Consider the following 21,186-nt stretch of genomic DNA (forward strand, 5'->3'; position numbering starts at 1 on the left):
TGCAGCACATTTGGAACTGAAAAAGGAAATACTGTCTTTTTACAGCCAACTCATAATTAGCCTGTGGAACTCACAGCCACAAGATATCAGAGGCCAAGAACTCACAGACTTTAAGGCCAAAAGGGGCCATCAGGATCATCTAGTCTGACCACCTGCACGTCACAGGCCACAGAACCTCACCCACACACTCCAATAATTGGCCTTTAATCTCTGGTTGAGTTATTGGAGTCCTCAAATCTTGATTTTAAAAACTTCAAGTTACAGAGAATCCACCATTTACACTACTTAAAATCTGCAGGTGACCCGTGCCGCACACTGCAGAGGAAGGTGACCCCCCCCGATCTCTGACAATATAACCTGGGGGAAAATTCCTTCCCAACCCCAAAAATGGCAATCAGTTAAACCCTGAACATGTGGCGAGACTCACCAGCCCAGAAACCTGGGAGAGAACTCTCTGTAGTAATGCAGGGCCTTCCCCATCTAGAGTCCCATCACTAGCCTTTGGAGATATTTGCTAATAACCGTCACGGCAGTCTCATCATACTGTTTCTCCCCTGTAAATTTATCAAGATCAATCTTGAAACCTGTTATGTTTCCCCTCTACCCCCCCCCCCAGCACTACTGCCCTTGGAAGGCTGTTCCAGAACATCACTCTGATGGTTAGAAACCTTCATCTAATTTCAAGCCTAAACGTATTGATGAATATTTTATATCCATTTGTTCTTATTGCCCACATTGGCCTTTAATTTAAATAACTCCTTTCTCTCCCGAGGGTTTATCCCTCTGATGTATTTACAGAGAGCAATCATATTTCCCCTCAGCCTTCATTTGGTTAAGCAATACAAGCCAAGTTCCTTGAGTCTCCTCTCATGAGGCAGGTTTTCCATTCCTCTGATCATCCTCCTAGCCTTTCTCTGCACCTGTTCTAGTTTGAATTCATCTTAATAGGGTTCTAAAAAGGATCAGACATTTAGAGGATGAGAACATCCACAGCTATATAAGACACCGGGGAGGACACAACTAGAGATAACAAACCCTCCTGCTTCGAATCAAGCACTAACTGATGGATTTAGAAAGAAACTTCCTCCATGGACAGGTTTAGTCAATAACTTTCCACAATAAGGTTTTCTGTACCTCCTATTGAATCATCTGGTGCTGGCCATGGTCAGAGACCAGATCCTGGGGTAACTAGAGCCCTGTGAGACCCAGCACTGTGATTCTTATGTTCCTGTGAGCACAGGACTGTGAGTTTCATGGGAGGCCTGGAACAGCAGGGAGGGACTGTTGCATGCCAGGACTAACAGGCATGGGCAGCGTTGCATAGAGGCACATAACTCCTAATCCCATCCTCAGGGCATGAGACCAAGAATGCCAGAGTTCTGGTGCCAATCCCTCCACTGATTTGCTGGGTGGCCCTGGGCAAATAATCTAACTTTCCTCTCTGTTTCCCCCCCACACACCCCCCCCATCTGTAGTAATACTAAGAATACTTCCCAGGGCAGCTGTGAGAGTTAATTAGGTGATATTTGCAAATGGTTTGACAATACAAAGAGTTTGTGAGGGGGCTGTGCTCCCCACACTGGCCCTGCCAGAGCTGAATTAGGCCAAGTGGGCCCAATCAGCCAATTAAACCGCAAACGACAGTGCTTTAAGCTGTGTGGAGGGAGCTACTTAGAAGGAAGCTCACCTGTGAGGAAATAGGTGGGGCATCTATAAAGACAGGAGGCCGGCAGCAGTGTGTGAGGACAACAGGGAGGAAGCCTGTAGTCCCTCTCCCTGAGGTAAAGGAGAAAGAAGGGGGAGAAGAAGCACAGTAGGCAGAAGTCTAGGGCTGAGAGCAGTAAGGTGATGAAGATGCCCATCTTAACTACTTCACTACAGGGCCCTGGACTGGAACCCAGAGTAGAGGGTGGGCCTGGGTTCTCCTACCATCCACTGCAGAATGGCACGGTTAAGGGCAGTGGATACAAAGACTGCCGGAGTCGGTGTAGGAATGACTTAGGGCAGCAGTGTGAGGACTGCCTGACGCTGCTTGGGGAGAGATTTTGAAAGACTACCCTGGAAGAGGAAGATCTTAGTGAACTGGATGGAGGGCCAAGTCATGAAGAGGAAGCAGTAGCTCCTAGGTTGAGAGAAGGGTGCAGACTGAAAGAGAGAGATGGAGTGCAACTGCAGGAAAGGGTATTGGCCTGATGGAGCTAATACCCAGAATGGCCAGCAGGCAGCACTATCCAGTGGTGAGTAGAGTACTCTTACACAGAGCTCTACTGTGCGAGCACTCCATATGTTATGGTTGGCCAAGACTGTGGTGTGTTGGCAGAGCAGTGTGGGACACTCAGGCCTAGAACAGCAGGTGGGGCTGTAGGCCAGGACTGAGGATCACTGGCAGAGCTGTGGTGGGAGAGAGGAGTATATATATTTTTTTTTTTGGGGGGGGGGGTTTGTTTTCAGGGGAGAGTGTGAATGCAGTCCCCCACTACCACAAATTATGAGGTCAAGTTTCCCGCATTTGGGGAAATTGCAGGGGTCAGCACACCTGCAGTGCAACTGATGAGCCTCATCCTTGGAAAACTACCTTTGTGGTCATGGCATGCACTGTACTAGCAGTGTGGGGGTAGAGGAATGCTGCAGGTTGGACACTGATTTATTTGAGGAACTTGTAGATCTTGGCGTATGGAAACTGTTTCTACTGCCCCATTTTCTGGGGCCAACTGTCTCTGTGGGATATATGGCCTCGAGAGTGCATGGAGGAGCCTGGTGTGCGTTGAGCTTTCAGTCTCACTTCCTAACAGACTGAAGCAGTATGATTCTGGTGGACTGAAGACTGACTGCCTGCATGTAACCATGCCAATGCCTTTGTTACTTTCACCCCTCTGACTGATGCAGTGAAGTCTCTGTGGGGTTCTCCTGTCTCCCCCAGAGATCCTCCATTAGAGAGTTGGATTTGGACCATGGAGACCCACTCCTTTGTGCAGGAGAGGGTTGAACTGGGCTGAAAATCGCTGAGGAGAGACGGGGTAGAAATAATGGATGACGACTCACCACAGTTCCTCTCGTCCAGTCCATTGGGGCAGTCTTTGATCCCGTCACAGGCTGGGACGCACAGTCCATTGACGGAACAGAGGAACTCCCCGGGACAGGCTAAAAAGAATCACAAGGGAATGTTTAGTTCCCATTACAGGACCTCCTAAAAGCAAAACACTGAGGCTCGAAAGTGTGTGGCTACAAGCGCTATTGACCTTGCCAGCTCTCCAGGGATGTTTGCTCAGTGCTTGCTATGTTTCCAAAGTCCTGTGTAATGGCAGCCCCTGGAATCCGTGCATACGCACCCTGGCTAGGCAATGGGGGTATTGAAAGTTTGTAACCAATGCAGGTCATATGACAGGGTCCAGGAAATCAAGGGCAATCTCTCACCAGAACTCCTGGGGGCTACACTGTTATTACATCCTGCCACACCAAGCATGATGCTGGGGGGAATACTGGGATAGATTTCCTGGGGGCTGTTACAAAACCCTGGTCAGGGACATGAAAGAGGTGTCCCCATGACATTCAGGGAGTATGTAGAGAGGGACCGTGTACCCTGCCAAGTACTGCACAGTGAGACAAGACAGACTTGGAGAGAGAGAGAGTGTGTGTGTGTGTGTGTGTGTGTGTCAGGCTTTGTTTCTCACACACACACGGATTTCCTGGAAAAGCCGGAAATAACTCTCCAGGAACCTTTGTGATTGAAACAGTCATTTCAAATTAAAATAAGCTAAGGCATCTAATTCCAAGGCCAGCTCAGTAATACAGAGGCAGAGGTGAGTCTACCTGTGCCTAGGTGTACGGTCCCTCAGTACCTCTGTGAGCTGTGCATATGATCAAGTGTTGTGTGTTTGTGTGTCCATGGTTCAGAGTGGTGTATGCGCACACATTCATGAGGGTAACGTGCGTCTGTACCTATAGGTGAGCTTGTATCTAGGACTTGGCATGTGTGGCTCTCAACACGTGCCAGGAGCTTGAGAAACCTGCTGGTGACTGGGTAGCAGTGAAAGATGCAGACTACATTCTCAATCAGTGTCTCTAATCTATAAGAAGCCCCGTACTCACGATCAGATTGGTTATAGAGGCTGTAGGCAGCCTGCACTCCAGGTCCGGTTAGGGAGATCTGAGAGGTGAAGCTGATGGTGATGCTGGTAGAGGACACAACAGGAATTCGCTCGGCATAGGCTTGCAGGGTCCGCAGGCCACACAACCTGATAGAGAAGTACAGGCAGGATATCCAAGAGTTTGTATGAAGGAGAAAAAATGTCGTCCTCAAGGGAAAAGGGTGTTGGGGCAGGAAGGTTCCATGGCACTTGAGAATTGGGGTCTGGACCATGAGAAGGAGAGAACCACAAGGACTGGGATAGCAGAGATGGGGAAACACTCTCTGTATGTTTTGGGGATGTAGAGTGGTGATGCTCCTGGAAATGCAGGGGAAGCCAGGCTTTTTCAGCAGACAGGCCATCCAGCACCACGCTCTGCTCTCCACTGCACCAGCACTTAGCTACTTGACTGGAACGTCCTGAGGCCAGAGCAACTCCGGAGACATCACTGGTTTTACACTAGTATAACCAAGATCAGGGGCTAGCCCCGAGTGCCCAGAGAAAATGAAATGTGTGAGGAAGCAGCCCTAGAGACTGATGGAGGGAAAGGAAAAGAGACATGCTAAGGGTGAGATGGAGAGAATTTGAAATGATGGCGAAAGTAAACACCATTTAAAGTTTGTGAGAGACATGTGTAATGGTTCTGGATGTTCCGGACTGAATAGCTTTGGGGAGAATATTATGCACTTGGTAACAAAAACCAGGCATAGGGAATTGGTGTCATGGTTGTCCTTCTGCAAACAGGCCATATTTTATACACAGGCCCAAATTCTGCTCTGCTACCTTGGCATAAATCCAGAATGATTCCACCTACTTTGGAGGCATTAATCCTGATTTAGCCCTGTCTGGGTAAGAGCAGAATCTGTGCTTTCTAAACCAGTGCTATTTCTATATTGTCTTTCCTATGAACTCATGTCCTAGATCTTCAAATGGCTAAATAAGAGTTAGGGAGGTTGGACTAGGGAGAAAAGAAGGAAAAAGTACATGCAAGGAAGGGATGCAAATAAAGGGGAAGTTGGAGACATACAAGACAGCTGTTGCTGATGATAGGCTGTGACACCCATAGTGGAGAGTCTGAGGTCATTGGAACAATTCCCTGGATTGGGTCCAAAGACAGAGGTGGCTGAGGTCAGGTGAGCAGCAGAGACAAGGTCTGCATGGTAGGTTGGAAAAGGCCCAAACAGTTTTAAAATAAGAGCACAATTTTGAACAGGCTCCTGAAACGAAAGTGGAGCCAGCTGGAAGGATCTGAGAATGGCAGTGCATTGGCTGTGCTTCTTTGTACGTGGGAGAAAGTGGGCAGCGGCAGGCAGTGCATGATGGCAGCTGGGCTTAGGGACGCCATAGAGAAGTCTTTATAGAAGGGAGTTTTTAATAGGCAAAGCAAGAAGAGGCAGAGACTCGGAGGCAGATTTGTGCGGAGGAAGATTTGAGGCAGTAGCACACAGACGATACTGCAGAGGTGGTGATAGGCACATTTGCAAACACAGGAGGTGTGGGAGGACGCCAGGGCTGCACAAAGTGGGGGAAACAAGACAATCTGCTTTACGCAGCACGAGGAAGAAGGGAAGTTGATAGCGACATTGGAGAGGTTTGAGGATGTTGCCTTTGCCCAAAAGAAGCACGTCTCTCTCTCTCTCTGAGATGCTTTTCTGAAGGAAGCTGAGGCAAAGCAATACATTGACTTGATCAAGATAGGCAGTCAGTGGACAAGGAGGAGTTACTAGAATATTGAAAAAGATATGGACAACTGAGAGCCATCAGCACAGTAGTGGCAGTTACGGTTAATAGCACAGATCAAATGACTGAGTGGGAGCAAGAAGATAGAAGTTAGAGCTGGCAAATGTTTCCTAGCAGACCTGGGGACTGGCTAAACCGGAGGTCTGGGGGCGAATTCAGACTCATGGAGAAGTAATCTGGGGTTGGAGATGGAGAGTGATAATCCAGCAAGAACATGAGCACAGACCTTCTGTTCTGAATAATCCACTGGCCTTGAGTACACAGCAGATCATACTTCTGTCTCCTCAGTGTGTAGCCATCAAACCATAGGACAACTCCGTAGTCGAGAGATGGGACCTGCATGGAGAGTGGTCCAAGAGCAGAGATGAGAGAGCAGCAGCAAGCTGTTTCCAGCCAAACAAATGGGACCCGTTGGCATGAAAGGGGCAAATGAACGCAAATGGGAGAGCAGTGAATTCACACAGTACCAAGCTGGCAAGAGTTAGGCACAGTCTACACAGGCACCAGGCCACTGCCCCCTCTGGCCACCACCTTAATCCTGAAGTGTGGCACCCTCAGTCATTCCAGGCCTGCCTCCCAGACCTCTGCCAGAGCCCCTCAGTCATGGCCTCCAACACTCCCTGCTAGACCACTCCTACCTCCCCCTAAACACCTTTCCCATTGCACCATCACTGCTGGCTGTTCCAGCCCTAGATCCTACTTCCAGCCCTGCCAAAGCACCTCAGCCCTGCAGGAACCCTGCTGCTCCAGTCCTGGGGCCTTGCACCTAGCTGTGCCAATGCACCTCTCTCCTCATCCCTGCTACTCTATTGCTGGGTCTTGGTTGAACTGAGACGGGCTGGATTTGAAGAACAGAAGGTGACTGCCTAGTGAGTTTGATAGTCACAAGTCCAGGGTGGAGATCTAGGCTGAGAGCCACAGCCAGAATTGGAAGTATTGTAAGGCAATGATTCCCAGCCGTTTCCTTACAGGAAACCTCTTCCCACGCGCCTCCCCGCAACCTTCCTCCCATCTAGCTGGGGATCTAGGGGGGACTCCCTTCCATTTAGCATTACAGGAAGAGCTGTGATCTCATGACCTTCTGTTTGAGACTCTCTGCTGTAGGGTCTGCAGAGATGAAACTGCAGGGCACTCAACCCCCGTCCACATGTCACTTGAGTCTGAGTGGAGAGGGCATTGCCATGGAGCAGTGGTGTAGGGGAAAAGGTGCCCTGGCGCTCTGTCCAAAGCCACTACTGTGGAAAGGTTTGGCTAGAGAAAGAGGAGGAGCCACGGGGGGGGGGGGGGGGGGGGCTCACCGTCATGAGCCAGGTGCACTGTGTGTTGGGCGAGTAGTAGCTCGGGTAGTGTGGAGTGTTGATCTTCCCCTGCAGTTCCAGGCCTCCCTGCAGCGTTAGAGTCACCTGGCAGTCTGAAAACACAGACACCCCCCCACACACACACATCACCTGGGAAAACTGGATCCTCAGAAAAAAGGGACATGCCTCACCCGCAAGAGAAGAATGGAGGAAGACGCAGGCTACGCGTTTGCTAGAGACCCATGAAGCTGTTTGCTGTGCTCATGGTCTGTGTTCTCTGTGGGACCAACATCCAGCTTTCCCAGCTGGGTTCACTGGGAGCACCAGAAACATCCCGGGGGAGCTACTTCCTGACGAGGGGGGCCCCTCAGAAGCAGACTGCCGAGACAATCAACTGTAGGTGTGGCTGCCTGCTTGGCTTCCTACATTGCTATGCCGCCTTCCCACAGTGCGTACGTGTCGGGAAGAGCTGGGGACGATAGGGTGAAGGATCATAGTTCAGGAGATGCCAAGAGACCAGAGCTGGAGAAAAGGGCAGTGGGTACAGCACAAAAATGAGTAAGTGTCTGAAAAAAGAGGAAAGGCCAACTGGGAAAGGCTACAAGCTGTGATCTCGTGAGCTAAGCCGGGGTCAAGCCTGGCTTGTATTAGCTTGGGAGACACAACAGAGAAGTGTCCAAAGCAGTGTTGCTGCTGTACCCGGCAGTGCTCTTCCCTCTGACTCTCTGCCATTGCTCCAGCCTGGCGTTAGGGGTTACTGAGACATTAGTGTGGCCTTCTGTCAGTTGCCTTGGCAACCCCAGCCCTGACCGCTCATGGTTATTAAAGTTCCCATGGCACTTCGTGCAAATTAAGGTTGTTAACCTCCTTCTCTTGGCCAATTTCGAATAGGAATCTGTTCTGCTGACCTAAATTCCCCTGTGACTTTAGCTGAATGCAGGACTCCTCACTTCTATCTATTGCCATCCTTTTTTTGGCTGCCATCACTGGAGCATCTAAGTGCCTCACAATCTTTAATGAATTCCTATTCCAAGCCATTGTGTGGTGGTTCTATGTGCTGTGAAACAGCTGCCATATTCCATCTCAATGGAGGAGTATCTTGTGATGGTGGGTGAAGTGACCTGTAGAATATGTGTGAGGCTAACTGACAAGGGGTCTGCACTGTGTGAGCTCTCCCAGCTCCTTCATTCTCCACGCTTTCCCTCCAGCCTTCCTCACCTTCAGAGGGCACAGCCTGGGCAGTGAGGATGAAAGGATCGTAGTAGCTGTACATCGCTTTCTTCCATACCACGGACATGACGTGGCCCGAAGAAAGGATTTCCACCATGGGCTCCTGACGGCTGCAGCCATAGAATCTGAGAGAAAAGAGAGAGCAGGAAGTGTGAAAGAGGATGGGAATGAGTAAAAGCAGTGAGGAAAGGAGAGGAGTGAAGTGGTGGTAAGAGACGGAGGGGAGAGAGGGGATGCGATTATTCAGACCTTTAACTTCAGTATATTGCTAGACATTAAGGCCCAGATCCTCAAAGGTGTTTAGGCTTCTGACTTTCTTCAAAATCAATGAACATTAGGAGCCTAAATACCTTTGAAGCTCTGGACCTAGTAACCAAATCAAGGTATAGCACAGAGAAAAGGGCTCAGATCAGGGTGGGGGAACATGTCCACACCCCTTGTTAGGATCTTCATCTTGTCTCAAACCAGACCACCTTCATGAGGACTCTGAGACCATGGGGTCCCCCTTGTGACGCTATGCCCCATATTCTTCTTAGAGAGATGCTTATGATATGAATATGGCATAACTAAGATATATTTTATGCAAAATGGATCATGTGAGGTATCATTGGAAAGGTTATGATTTACTGAATTTGATTATCCATTTGTATGCATATATCATTTCTGTATCTGAAGTTAGGAATATTGACTATAACAATTACAACTGTGTTTACGCTTGGGGAACACCCACCAGACAGTGTGCAATCAGCCTGGATGGGCCATTAGGAAGGACAATAGGACTTTAAAGATACTAATCTCCCTCCTTCCTGAGAAGTTTCCTGGGAAGTTGCTTTGACACTGCAGGGTCATGTGTTCATGTCACCTAATACTGGACACCATCTTCGACTGCTGGTATTTTTCCACTAGGAGGGGGTAGAGGGTCAAACTGGGAAACAAAGGATTTCTGCCATATGCAAATCCTATTTAAGGCTGGGAAGTGAGTTAATCTTGGTGGTTCTTCACTGCCTCCCTGCCCAAGAAGGAAGACTGCTGCAAACACCTGAAGAAACAAAGGAACCAAGCTGTGGGGCAGGGAGCGCAGGTGAGAAAGGTCTAGCCTGTGGAAAGAATACCTGGAAATTTAAGCTGCAAGCAGTGCAGCTTACTTTCAAGAAACTCTAATCTGCATGAAACAACATTTAGGGTGAGAATGTGCTACTATTAACTAGTTAATTTAGTATATTAAGCTTAGGTTGCATGTGTTTTATTTGCTCAGTAATCTGCTTTGATCTGTTTGCTATCCCTTATCACTTAAAATCTACCTTTTATAGTTAATGCACTTGGGTTTTTTGGATTTTTTTTTGTTCTATAACCAGTTTGTGTAATTCATAATGGGGAGGGCAAAAAGCTGAGCATATCTTCCTCCACATTGAAAGGGGGAGCGAATTTCATGACCTTATGCTATATAGATCTCTCCACAGTGCAAGACAATATAATTTTGGGTTTACACTCCAGAGAGTGTGTGCACCTGAGTGCTGGGCAATCCCTGAACTGAGTCTTCCCACACAGAGCTGATCTCTGTGTCTGTTTGCAGCTGGGTGTGTCCCTACCTGTGTGTGTGCAGCAGGACAGGGTGAGGGAGCCTAGGTTGGTGGTAGGCATGGGCTCAGTGGCACCCCAGAAGAGGGACCAACCCCTCATCCATAAATCAGTTATTTTAGACCCTTCAGGAGCCCTAGTTCTCCCTCTCATCTTAATTTGTGCCAGACCCCATTCCTAAGGAATCTTAGAGCCAGATCTTCAGCTGGTGTAAAATCAGCAGAGTTACACTCAAGTCAGTGCAGCTACACCAATTTATACTAGCTAAGGAGCTGACTGACCTTCTTCCTACCATTCACTGTATTTGATATCAGTGTCATACAAAAGCTACCTACGAGGTGATGAGATGGTTCTCCAGTGGCCCAGCTGCATCATACATGGCCAGCCGGTCCCTGCACTCTGGGAGGGTCCACTCCAGACGTAGTTTGATCATGTGGCCTTTGGGACCACGGAGGTGCCAAAGACAACTGGAGGCCAAGTAGTCAGGGCCCTTCAGCCTGAAGACTTCCTCTGCCCTGATGGGGCTGTACCTGTAGCAACCTGAATCCATGAGACAAACAGAACCCCAGAGTGCTGTTAGCTGAGAGTTGGAAGGGGCTCTTACCAACAAGATACCCTAATGATGACCAATACAAACCCCTACTACAGGGTTAGGTTCTGTGTTAGCCCAGTTCCTCCCAGTGATCTCCGTTTACTGTCACACTTTGCCCTAGTTCCTCCCCGTGACACCAATCCCCTCTCACTAGCTAACTCCATGCTAATTATCCCCTTCTTCTAGGCAAACTCTCACTCTCCTATTTCTCTTCTGTTTGACTCATTTTCCTTGTTCCCCTGGCCCCATCCTCCGTTTACAGTACATGCTGCCTGTTCTCCTGCTGACGCTTCTAATTCTCTTTGCGTTGGCAGCTCTGAAGGGGGACGGTAAGCGAAGGGAAGAGCGTTTCCAAATGCACACATGCATGCACACACAGCACCTGAGCGCAAATGTCCAGCTCTTAGCCAGAGAGTTTGTGATACTGGGTTAAGTGTTCAAAAGTACCTATGTGATTTAGGCACCTTAGCCCAGATCCTCAAAGAGATTTCGGTGCTTAACTTCCATTGAGAGAGAAATACCTAACACCTCTGAGGATCTGAAAGTCACAGTGGTGCTTTTGAAAGTCTTCTTCACTGTGTGCAGCATCAGTGCTTCGTGAATACAATTCTCTTCCTGTCATTTTCCTTGATCTCACATCTCAGGACAGTAAACAATAATTCTGGCCCCTCACCAAATCCCTCCAAACAAAATGAACTCAAAGAGCAAGGGAAAGGATGGCCTACCCCGAGTGGATTTCAGCACTACTATGTCTTTCACACTGGATTCTGTTGGAAAGGAAATATATAAAAGAAAGACAAAAACATAAGAATCTGTAGTACCTAAAATCTAAGCTGTAGGATGGGCCCCTCTTCTCCTTTCTGTGCCCAATGGTTCTCTCTCCCCCCACATCAAGCACTACCCTGGGTGCCTTCGTTCCTTCCTATGCCTGTTATCAAGATCTACCTTGGTCACCTCCTCTAGCTCCCATTCCTCCTATCCTGGGCCCTGTCCCTCTTACCCATGATGCCTCAGCCTGCCATGAGCCTCTCTCCTTCTTTGCTTGCCCATCATCTGGTCCTCTCTCAAGTATATTCTTTCCTTCCCACACAAGTCAGTCATTAACCTAGGCCACCAGTCCTTACCCTTCCCCTCCTAACCGTGCTCATTGTCAAGCACTAGTACACCAGGGAAGTGCCTTGCTTCCCACACCTCCCAGGCTCTACCCTGGCTGCCTGCCTGTGACCCAACCCACTTTCCACCTTCTTTCTCTCTTACTTTAGGTGGAAAGAAAGTTCCTTGGGGTGAGCAGAGATGTGGGGGTAGAAGGATCCAAATCCCAAAGGGGATTGGGCTCTTCTCATTCAGGGCCTAAAGGCAGGAGGATTCTTTCCATTGACTTCAGTGGGCTTTGAATCTGCTGTCAAAGAGTTATGAATCAGGGGGAAAAAAAACCCTGAAAATGTGAGGATAATAGGGAGGATTGGTACAAGTGACCACAAGGTATGTGAGTTTGGCACAGTGAATACTAGGTTAACAGAATACTGCAGTCCAAAAGGATTCTTTAACAAGAAAACCAGTTATGGGGAATTAAGAAATCTGGGGCCCTATTCTTCCTGTTGCAGGATATGAATAACTTTCATTGGAAACAGTGGGAGTTTCTTTTAGTCTCTGAGAGACAGGGGTGGAGAGAGAACTGGGCCTCCGGTGAGTGATGCCCAATGGATACTGCTTTATAAAATGTACCTTTAAAAAGGAACATAAAGAGAGGACAATCCACAAGCCTGTTTAAAAAAATAGTGTCATAGGGTGGTTGGCAAAATTTAGGGGAGTTGGGCCCAGCCCCACCTGTGACCGATCAGCTGCCTCCCAGCTCATGCTAAGAGGCAGTGATCGCGTGATAGCTTGTAGATCACCTGGTCCTCATAAAGGCCAGCAAGAGGTTTGTTGAGCGGAGGGCTGCTGAGGGGTGGGAAGAGTGTGGTTTCAGGAGTTCCTAGGGCAGGGAAAAGAGGCCAGGTTATATATGATTCCGAGGCAGATGGCCTGCTAAGGGTAATCCTATAGGGAGTAGACAGGCTCCTACAGAAGACCTTGAGTCAGGGTGAAAGGATGTGATTGATCTTTTTGAACCTGTGTTAAATAGATTTTTATTCTGGAGAAATAAAAATGAGTTCCTGAAAGAAAAGGGGCTGAAATCCTGTGGCTAGAGAGATTGCGGGCTTACAAATAGCTATTAGTAAAGTGAGGGAAGACTTGGACAATCTTACCACATACAAATCAGTGGGCTGATAAAATAGGCACCCCATGATAGAGAGGCAGCTAACAAATTTAGTAATATTAAGAGTCTTCACGTAGGAGCATTTGGTTGAGGGTTTTAAAACACTTTACCGCTGTCAATTAATTACACCTCAACAAGCTGTGAGGTTGGAAAGTGTTGTTAACTATCATTTTATTCCCACTTTACAGATGGGTAAACAAAGACCTAGATTAAGTGATTTGCCAAAGCAGTGTCTATCCCAGAGATAGAATCCTGGGGTCCTGATTTTTGCCCCCTGCTCTAGGTGCTAGGCACACTTCTTCCCAAACTGTCAAATCTTATTCAACTACAGACATTACATTTTGAAATTTCATGGAGAAACAGGGAAACCCCAATGGATGATCGTGGCAATTAGAATTGAGCAAATCTAACTTTTAGACCCTAATAAAATAATGAATAAATGTGAAGGGGATGAGAGGAAAAAACTGAAAACCTTTAAAAGATAATGGTACTGACAAACTCAATTGCTAAATTACTAAATTAGTGGATAAAGGGAAAGCAGAAGATGCAATATAGCTTGATTTTTAGTGAATCATTAGGCATGTGTTTCATGAAATCTTAATTTAAATTGGCTTGAATGTGAGCACTGTCACATACAGTGCACCAGAAACTGAAAAGCTGCAAATAAAAAATAATTATAAATGGCAATTTAATAAACGGAGAGAGGTGTTCAGTGGGACGTTAGGTTTGGTCTTATTTAACATCCTCATTAATGAGCTGAAAAAGGGAGTAAAAAGCATTTTAATGACATTCCCCAATACTAAATTCAAAAACAGCCATGAGAACAGAGAGAAAAGGACTGTGTGAAATGACGAATAGGGTAGGGATATACCAAAATAAGATTAATCTGGGGAAAATGCAAAATAATGTATCTAGGGGGAAATGGTTGGAAACATATTATTTAATGAGAAACTTGGAACTGGCAATAGTGAAAGAGACCCTGGGAGTAACAATGATAGCAAATTTACAGATGAGTTTGCAATGCAATAGGGCAGAATTTAAACAAACAAACAGTCATTATGAGCTCTATGCACAGAGGTATCGCAGCACAGAGCAAGGAGGGAGCAATCACACCATAAGCCTGATCCAAACCCCAGTGCCATCAATGACATTTTTTTCCATTGACTTAATGGACTTTGGATCAAGGCCTAAAAAGGACCTGAAATATCAAGGGCAGTTGTCAGGACCTCGTTCCCAGGACACTTTAACAAGCCGTGATCTCTATTTTGTGCACTGATTAAAAAAAAAATCTTGAAGTCAATATAAGGAATTGAAATGATGGAAATATTACAAGCATCATGAAGCAGAAACAACTGTAATCTAAGTATGTTGCATTCAGTTCTGTTCTCAGTCTATTGGAGAGTGGAATAGTCTCCCAAGGAACGTCATGGAAGCCCAGTTGCTTAGGACATTGGAGTAAAGCTACAAAGCATATAGTGTAGGGAACAACTCAGTGTTTGCCAAAGTTGAAGGAGGAGGTAGAGGAAAGGACAAGATGCTACCTAGTCAGTCACTGCTATCTCTTACTCCATGAGTCTGTAATTCTTCAGGGGAATAACCAAACTTCATGAAAAGTGTGTACAAGGAGGAAACATTTGTAATTCATTCCCCTGTCCTGTTCTGTCTTTTGCCTTTCCCTCTAGCTTACACTCTACCCTTCCTCTCTTTTTCCCCTCATCCCCCTTCCTCTCCCTTCTTTAACACACACTAGATGACCTTCAGGGGTCCCTTCCAACCCTGATATTCTATGATTCCTCTCCTCCTTTCCTCTCTCCTTCCCTTTTAGTAATGCCATTCAGCCTAGCCTCTCAGCCTGCAGGCAGCAACTTATAGGCCTCAGCCCCTGATCCTGAAAGCTTAGGTCACACTTGGGTGGCTGATACATACCCAGCAGAACCAGAGAATCTGGATCAACCTTGTACTCTGTCTGGTAGGAGAGTCTGCCTGTACCGTTGGCGCTGGCGAGAAGCTCTCTGCAGAGAGTCATGTTCACCCTCTCAGCAGTCATCTCCTTGTGCTGACTCTTGGGGACTTGAAGGGCGAACCAGAAGAAGAAGGTCAGGGACCCCTCCCTAGCAGGGAGATAGCACATTAATTTCCTTCATCCTTTTCATTTCTAGTGAGTTCAGCCCTGGAGACAGATGTCCTCCTCTCTTTAGCTACAGATCAAGCACATCAGTGCAAATGTCCCAGAACACACTGCCCCACCAATGTGCCTCAGCCCCAACCTAGAGAGACCACCTTTAGTGGAAAAGAAGAGCCAGTGTATCAATGGTCCATTCAATAGTTGGTCTTTCTGCTGAGGAAGCCATCTTGTGCCACCGGGAATGGTGGGTTTAATGATCTGGATACCTGCCCCACTAGAAACTAAAATGAGATCATTTAAACTTTTTTATAATCCACTTGAATGTGCTTCAGGTGGAAATGACTTGTGGTCGCTGCTGCCATAGATTGAAAATGTTGACCTTTAAGGCTCCATGTCCCATCTCCCAGTAGTGACAAATGACTGATTCTAGACTCTGTTCAGCTGATCAGAATGAGCCTTTAATCCTGTGCAGGGACCATTGATACATTGCAGGAGATCACAACTACGGTAGTTTGTCAGCTAAATGACAGAGAAAATGGACCAAGCCAGGAAGCCTGAGTGGAAAAAATGTGAATGAAACATTCTCCTGCTGGAAAAAGGTGTTGTTTTTTTGTTTTTTTTTTGTTTTTTTTTTTTTTTTGCTGAAATAGACATTTTTGGTGGGCAAAGATCACTGTTGATGTAATTTGCCATTGGGAAAAGCAAAACAAAATGTCAGGATCGTGTTGACACTAATCTCCACATCTGTCCTAGCCACCACAGTGTTCTGTGGCAGTTGTAGGTCCAGGTCCGTCCTACTCCACTTCTCCCTTACGGGCCCTGCCCTGTGCAGAACTACATCTCCCAGGATGCATCATGGTCTTTCTCTGTGGTGTTTCATTTTGTGCTGACAGTACAAAATGAAACATTTCAATTCAAAGAATGCCAAAACATTCTTTCAAAAGAAAATGCTGAGACTAAACCTTTTGACATTTCCGAATTAATTTTCTTTCTGGACTTTTTGTTCCATGAGAAGTTTTGATATTTTGATTTTCATCTGAGTATGGGCTGACAAGCAATGTTAAATTATTGGAATTTCCTCTGGGATGGAAATTCCACTTTTCAATAGGCTCTAATCCAGAGCCCATGTGGAGTAAGAATGGAGGTTGCAGCAGCTCTTGTCTGATGAATAGATGACTACTGAACAAGATCACAACCTAGCTATAACTTTCACATAGGACAGAAGAGACAGAGTCCTGAAAAGCAAACAAATGTGGGAGTAACACTCACCCGAAGGCATATACTGTGCTGGAGTTGTAATAGGGATCCAGGTCCGTGACACGAATAAGTTCCCTCAGCTGTAACCAGAATGCCAACTGATAACTAGCCAGCAAGAGTACAACACCAAACTTCCTAGGGAACCCACCCAGTGCTCCAGCCCCCTCTGTTTTGGTATAACCTGCTTAGGCTTCCATTCACAGAAGTACCTGTGGCCCATTTCTCCTACTCACTGACCTGCCTCAGCCCCCACACATGAAACCACCCTCACCATCTTCTGTAGCTTTGCTGACTCAGTCCAGAAGGCTCTGGATTCTGGCCGTCCAAGGTCCAGGGAGTACTGACAATTGAGGATCCGGAGGCTGCCAGAGTAGAACTGCAGGACGGTTGATTCCAAGTGTCGTGGTCTGTAGTCTGACAACAAAAGACACAGACAGCTTAACCCATGGATGTGGAGGACAGAAGGCTCTCTGGCTGGGTGGGGGAACTTAGTTAGCTCCCTAGGAAATCAGTGCACAGATGGGTGACCCATGGCAACCCATCCAGGAGTCACTGATTCTCTTTGGCATCTAAATCAGCTTCTTCCTTGCTAGGACACATGATCACCAGTGTAAAAGACAAAACACGGTAGAACTGTTACCTAGGAAATACCAGGTCAGCACACCAGCTCCAGCCAACAGCACAAGGACTATCCAGAGGGGTGCATAGCGCAGGCAGTCGTGAGCCTTGCTCTTGGGTTCATCTTCAGATGGGGTGTTTGCATCTTCCTCCTGCTGCTCAGCCTCCATCATGGGCATCTAGTCAGGCAGCAGACCGTCGGTGAGGCTGAATTATCTATGCATCCCTTCCTATGTGTCCTTTACCATCTATATGCTCCTCTTCCTATCTGTGTATCCCCTTATTATCTATGCCTAGGGCCCTACCAAATTCACGGCCGTGAAAAACGTGTCACAGACAGTGAAATCTGGTCTTTTGTGTGCTTTTACCCTCTACTATACAGATTTCACAGGGGAGACTAGCATTTCTCAAATTGAGGGTCCTGACCCAAAAGGGAGTTGCAGGAGGGTCACGGTATTGCCACCCTTACTTCTATGCTGCCTTCAGAGCTGGGTGGCTGGAGAGCGGTGGCTATTGGGTGGGTGTCCAGCTCTGAAGGCAGCAGCACAGAGGTAAGGGTGGCAATGCCATCCCATCTCTGAAGGCAGAACCCTGTCAGCAGCAGTGCAGAAGTAAGGAGGGCATAGTATGGTATTGCCACCCTTACTTCTGTGCTGCTGCATGCAGAGCTGGGCGCCAGAGGATGGTGGCTGCTGACTGAGGGCCCAGCTGTGCAGGCAGCAGGGCAGAAGTAAGGGTGTCAATATACCACACCGTGCCATCCTTCCTTCTGCCCTGCTGCTGGCGGCGGCGCTGCCTTCAGAGCTGGGCTCCCCGCCGGCAGCCGCCGCTCTCCAGCTGCCGGGCTCTGAAGGCAGCGCCGCCGCCAGCAGCAGTGCAGAAGTTAGGGTAGCAGCACCACAACCCCCCCTACAATATCTTTGAGATCCCCCTACAATAATCTTGCAACCCCTGAACAACTCCTTTTTGGGTCAGGACCCCTACAATTACTACACTGTGAAATTTCAGATTTAAATAGCTGAAATCATGAAATTTACGATTTTTAAAATCCTATGACCATGAAATTGACCAAAATGGACTGTGAATTTGGTAGGGCCCTATCTATGCCAAATCCCTAGGACCTTGCTCATTGCTCACACAAGCAAAACTCCTGTTGAAGTCCTGCAGGAGTTTATTCAGTCATTACTTAGGCAGCAGCTGACTGAGACCTTTAGGATCATGCCCTATCCATCATCCTGCTAGCTCTGTGCCCCTCGCGTCTGTATGTCCTAACTTTTTAATACATTCCCCAACATACCTGTGTCTCCCCACAAATCTCACTGAATGCAACAGTATCACCTTTGCAGACTGCTGAGCTCCACGGTTCTGCAAGGCAACAGGAATGCTTTCAAATGTTGCAAAACCCACACTAAGGTACCTCCTTGCTACCCCACCTCTCCCCACTCCTCACTGATGGATACTAGGGAGCGGTGACCCCCCAAATGTAATTCAGCCCTCTACCTTCTACATCGCCATCTTTACTCCTCCTCCCACAACACTTGATTGTCTGACTTATTCCTGCCTTCTCCCCTTCCTGTAATCCCCTGTGATTCTCTGCTAAGAAGTACTGTAGCCTGCCAAGACTGGATGCTCCTGGGCTGGCCTCCTCGGACACTTTCCCTCTCCTGTCCCTTAAGAGGCCCTGTGAAAGTCCTGTCACACAATAACATACTAGCAGAGGCCAAAGGATTTGCATGTCTCCTTCACTGAGAAGCGACGTATGAGTGTGCGTGAACGTGAGGGGGTGTCAGAGAGTGCCTGAGTGTGTGTTAGCATGTTCCAAAGCCTGTTTACATGGTGCTCTGCCTGCCTGGAGGACACACGTGTGTGTGGGTTAGTGAGTTATGTACATGCATGGGACTGTGCCTGTGTGTGTCAGAGTGTAGGTGTGAGGGGTCTATGTGAGTGCCTGTTAGAGGAGGTCCCTAGGGGGTTGAAGCATGTGGATGCACATACATGTGCTCACATGGAAGTCTGTATTACCATGTATGCTGCATGACCACATGAGAACAACAAAGGACAGCCAACATTCCTTATTCACCCCGATACTGAGGCTCCTCCCAACCCTCAACTTTGCTCCTCAAATACAGAGACACATGTAAAAAGAACAGGAGGACTTGTGGCACCTTAGAGACTAACAAATTTATTAGAGCATAAGCTTTCGTGGGCTACAGCTCACTTCATTGGATGCATTCTATGAATTCTATGCATCCAATGAAGTGGGTTGTAGCCCACGAAAGCTTATGTTCTAATAAATTTGTTAGTCTCTAAGGTGCCACAAGTCCTCCTGTTCTTTTTGTGGATACAGACTAACACGGCTGCCACTCTAAAAAGAGACACATGTAAAAAATGTTAAAAAAAAAAAAAGCAACTCAGTGGAAACATCTAACTTAACAAGAGCGGGCACAAAGACAACAATGAATCCATTAACGCCACCACTTCCTGTCTCCTACAACCCTCTCACATGCGGTAGAGATCGGAATACACCGATGTTGCTCTTCAGTGTGGTCTCCTTTCAGCTGACGTTCCTCAGGGGTATCCCCCCACCCCAGAGCAGAAGGGAGGAGTCGAGGGTCTCTACTCCACCTTCAAGGGATTCCTTCAAAACAACAGCCGCATAAAGAACCACAAACTGATCAAAAAGAGCCTCCCTTTGCTAGAAGATCAATTCTAGGCACTGGGGTTTCCCCCAGAGCTACAGACCTACCTTTGAAACCTCCAGCTCTGCGTGTGGCCAGGCGCACACACATTGGTAGACATGTGTTTACTCAAGCCCCTGGCCTCTCTGGCGATCAATAATCTGAGGCCATGTCCCTTTGTTTTGGCCTTTGCCCTGTCCTGCCCTACAGAGAGGGCTGAGCTTGCCCAGGAGAGCCACAGCTTTCTCTAATGGAGGATGACTCAGAGGGAAAGGAGGTTTGCCACGAGAGAGGATCTGCAGGCTGTGAAGAGATGATGCTGTAAACAGCCAGGGTAACAGTTCCCCTGTCCCCTGAGAAGCCTAACCTGGAAGGCAGGTGCAGATGGATCACAGATTCCCTCTATGAGGGCAACTAGTTGCTCAGCAACCGCTTTCTGTCTTAGTTACGCTCATGGGTCCCAGTGGAGATAAAAGGCACAAATGGCACTGAGAAGAAAAGACTTGTTCAGACAGGGTAGAGTGGAGGACGCTCTTGCTGAAGGCAGTGGGCTGTACAAAGGCGGGACAATGGGAGGTGGCAGGGGCTAGCACCGTCCAAACTAATAGCACTGGTAAGAACTAGGCAAAGCTTTATCCATGCCTCTCAGTCCTGTCCTGTAACGTTCCCTGCCACTCCAATTATCAGCCTCCCCCTGTCCCTTCTTTGCCAATTCTCCTCACCTTCACCCTATAGCACCCACTGCTAATCCAACCCTTGGCTCCCACACGGATTTGCCAGTGCCCCTCACTCCAGCTTGGCACATCCCATTTCTTTAGCCCCAGGCTCTCCATGCAGCTCTGACAATACATCTCACCTGACTCACCTTCTGGCGTACAGTCCAGGGACCCCACCCTACATGCACCCTTGTGCTCTGAAAATGTACCTCGTTTTTTTTTTTTTTTTTTTTTTTTTTTTTTTTACCAGAAGTACCTACGCTTTAGCCATAAAGAAATAAAGGCCAAGGCAAATGGGGAGACAGTTATATCTTTTATTGGACCAACTTCTGTTGGTGAGAGAGATGAGCTTTAGAAGTTGGTCCAAGGAAAGATGTTACCTTACCCACCTCATCTCTGTAATATCCTGGGGCCAACATGGCTACAACAAAGTAAATGGAGTCACCTCAGTGATAATCATTAGTGGAAATTCCCTCTTAGCCGACAGAGGTTACCTTGATATAGCTCTCCCTTGGTATTGTCACTAGTCTGTTATTAGCTGGTGAGGAATAGTCTTTCAGCAGGAAGTCAGGGGTTCAAATCTAGCCTCGGGCCAGCTGAGAATGAAATCTGTTACTATACAGTGTCTTTACCGCAGTTTTTAGTGGACAAGTACTCAGATCACCAAAACTATGTGTTTATTATACAACTCTGGTCACTGTACTAACTGAGCACCTCTCACCCATGAATGAAATTACCCTCCCTACAGCCTGGGACTCAGGGAAGGATCATTATCACCACCATTTTACAGATGGGAAACTGAGGAACAGAGAGACTAAGGGTAAACATTTTAAAAGTGCCTAAAGGACTTAGAAGCCTAAGTCCCATTTTCAAAAGTGATTTAGGGTCATATTTTTAAAGGCATTTAAATGCTTAGCTGCCTTTCTAGGTACCTAATACCTTTACATATCTGGCACTTGAGCACCTA

At 47.5% G+C, this 21,186-nt stretch overlaps 1 protein-coding gene and 1 non-coding gene across 2 annotated transcripts in view; both read right to left on the reverse strand.

The window, feature by feature from the left end:
• TMPRSS6 (transmembrane serine protease 6) overlaps positions 1-17,004 on the reverse strand; it is a 31,819-nt gene extending 14,815 nt beyond the window's left edge. Inside the window, exons 1-11 of the mRNA XM_077829429.1 lie at positions 16,848-17,004; positions 16,479-16,621; positions 16,220-16,287; positions 14,752-14,936; positions 11,291-11,332; positions 10,309-10,513; positions 8,384-8,520; positions 7,166-7,278; positions 6,094-6,203; positions 4,090-4,235; positions 3,043-3,141 (exon numbers count right to left, since the gene is read on the reverse strand). Coding sequence (XP_077685555.1) covers positions 3,043-3,141; positions 4,090-4,235; positions 6,094-6,203; positions 7,166-7,278; positions 8,384-8,520; positions 10,309-10,513; positions 11,291-11,332; positions 14,752-14,936; positions 16,220-16,287; positions 16,479-16,621; positions 16,848-17,004 — 1,405 coding nt within the window. The remainder of the gene's footprint in view (positions 1-3,042; positions 3,142-4,089; positions 4,236-6,093; positions 6,204-7,165; positions 7,279-8,383; positions 8,521-10,308; positions 10,514-11,290; positions 11,333-14,751; positions 14,937-16,219; positions 16,288-16,478; positions 16,622-16,847) is intronic.
• LOC144259752 (U1 spliceosomal RNA) lies at positions 2,449-2,610 on the reverse strand. The gene has a single exon (XR_013344895.1). It is a non-coding gene; the product is annotated as a U1 spliceosomal RNA (small nuclear RNA).
• Positions 17,005-21,186: the final 4,182 nt, after the last annotated feature.

The sequence above is a fragment of the Eretmochelys imbricata genome, chromosome 1 (assembly GCF_965152235.1).
Source record: "Eretmochelys imbricata isolate rEreImb1 chromosome 1, rEreImb1.hap1, whole genome shotgun sequence".
NCBI classification, from domain to species: Eukaryota; Metazoa; Chordata; order Testudines; family Cheloniidae; genus Eretmochelys; species Eretmochelys imbricata.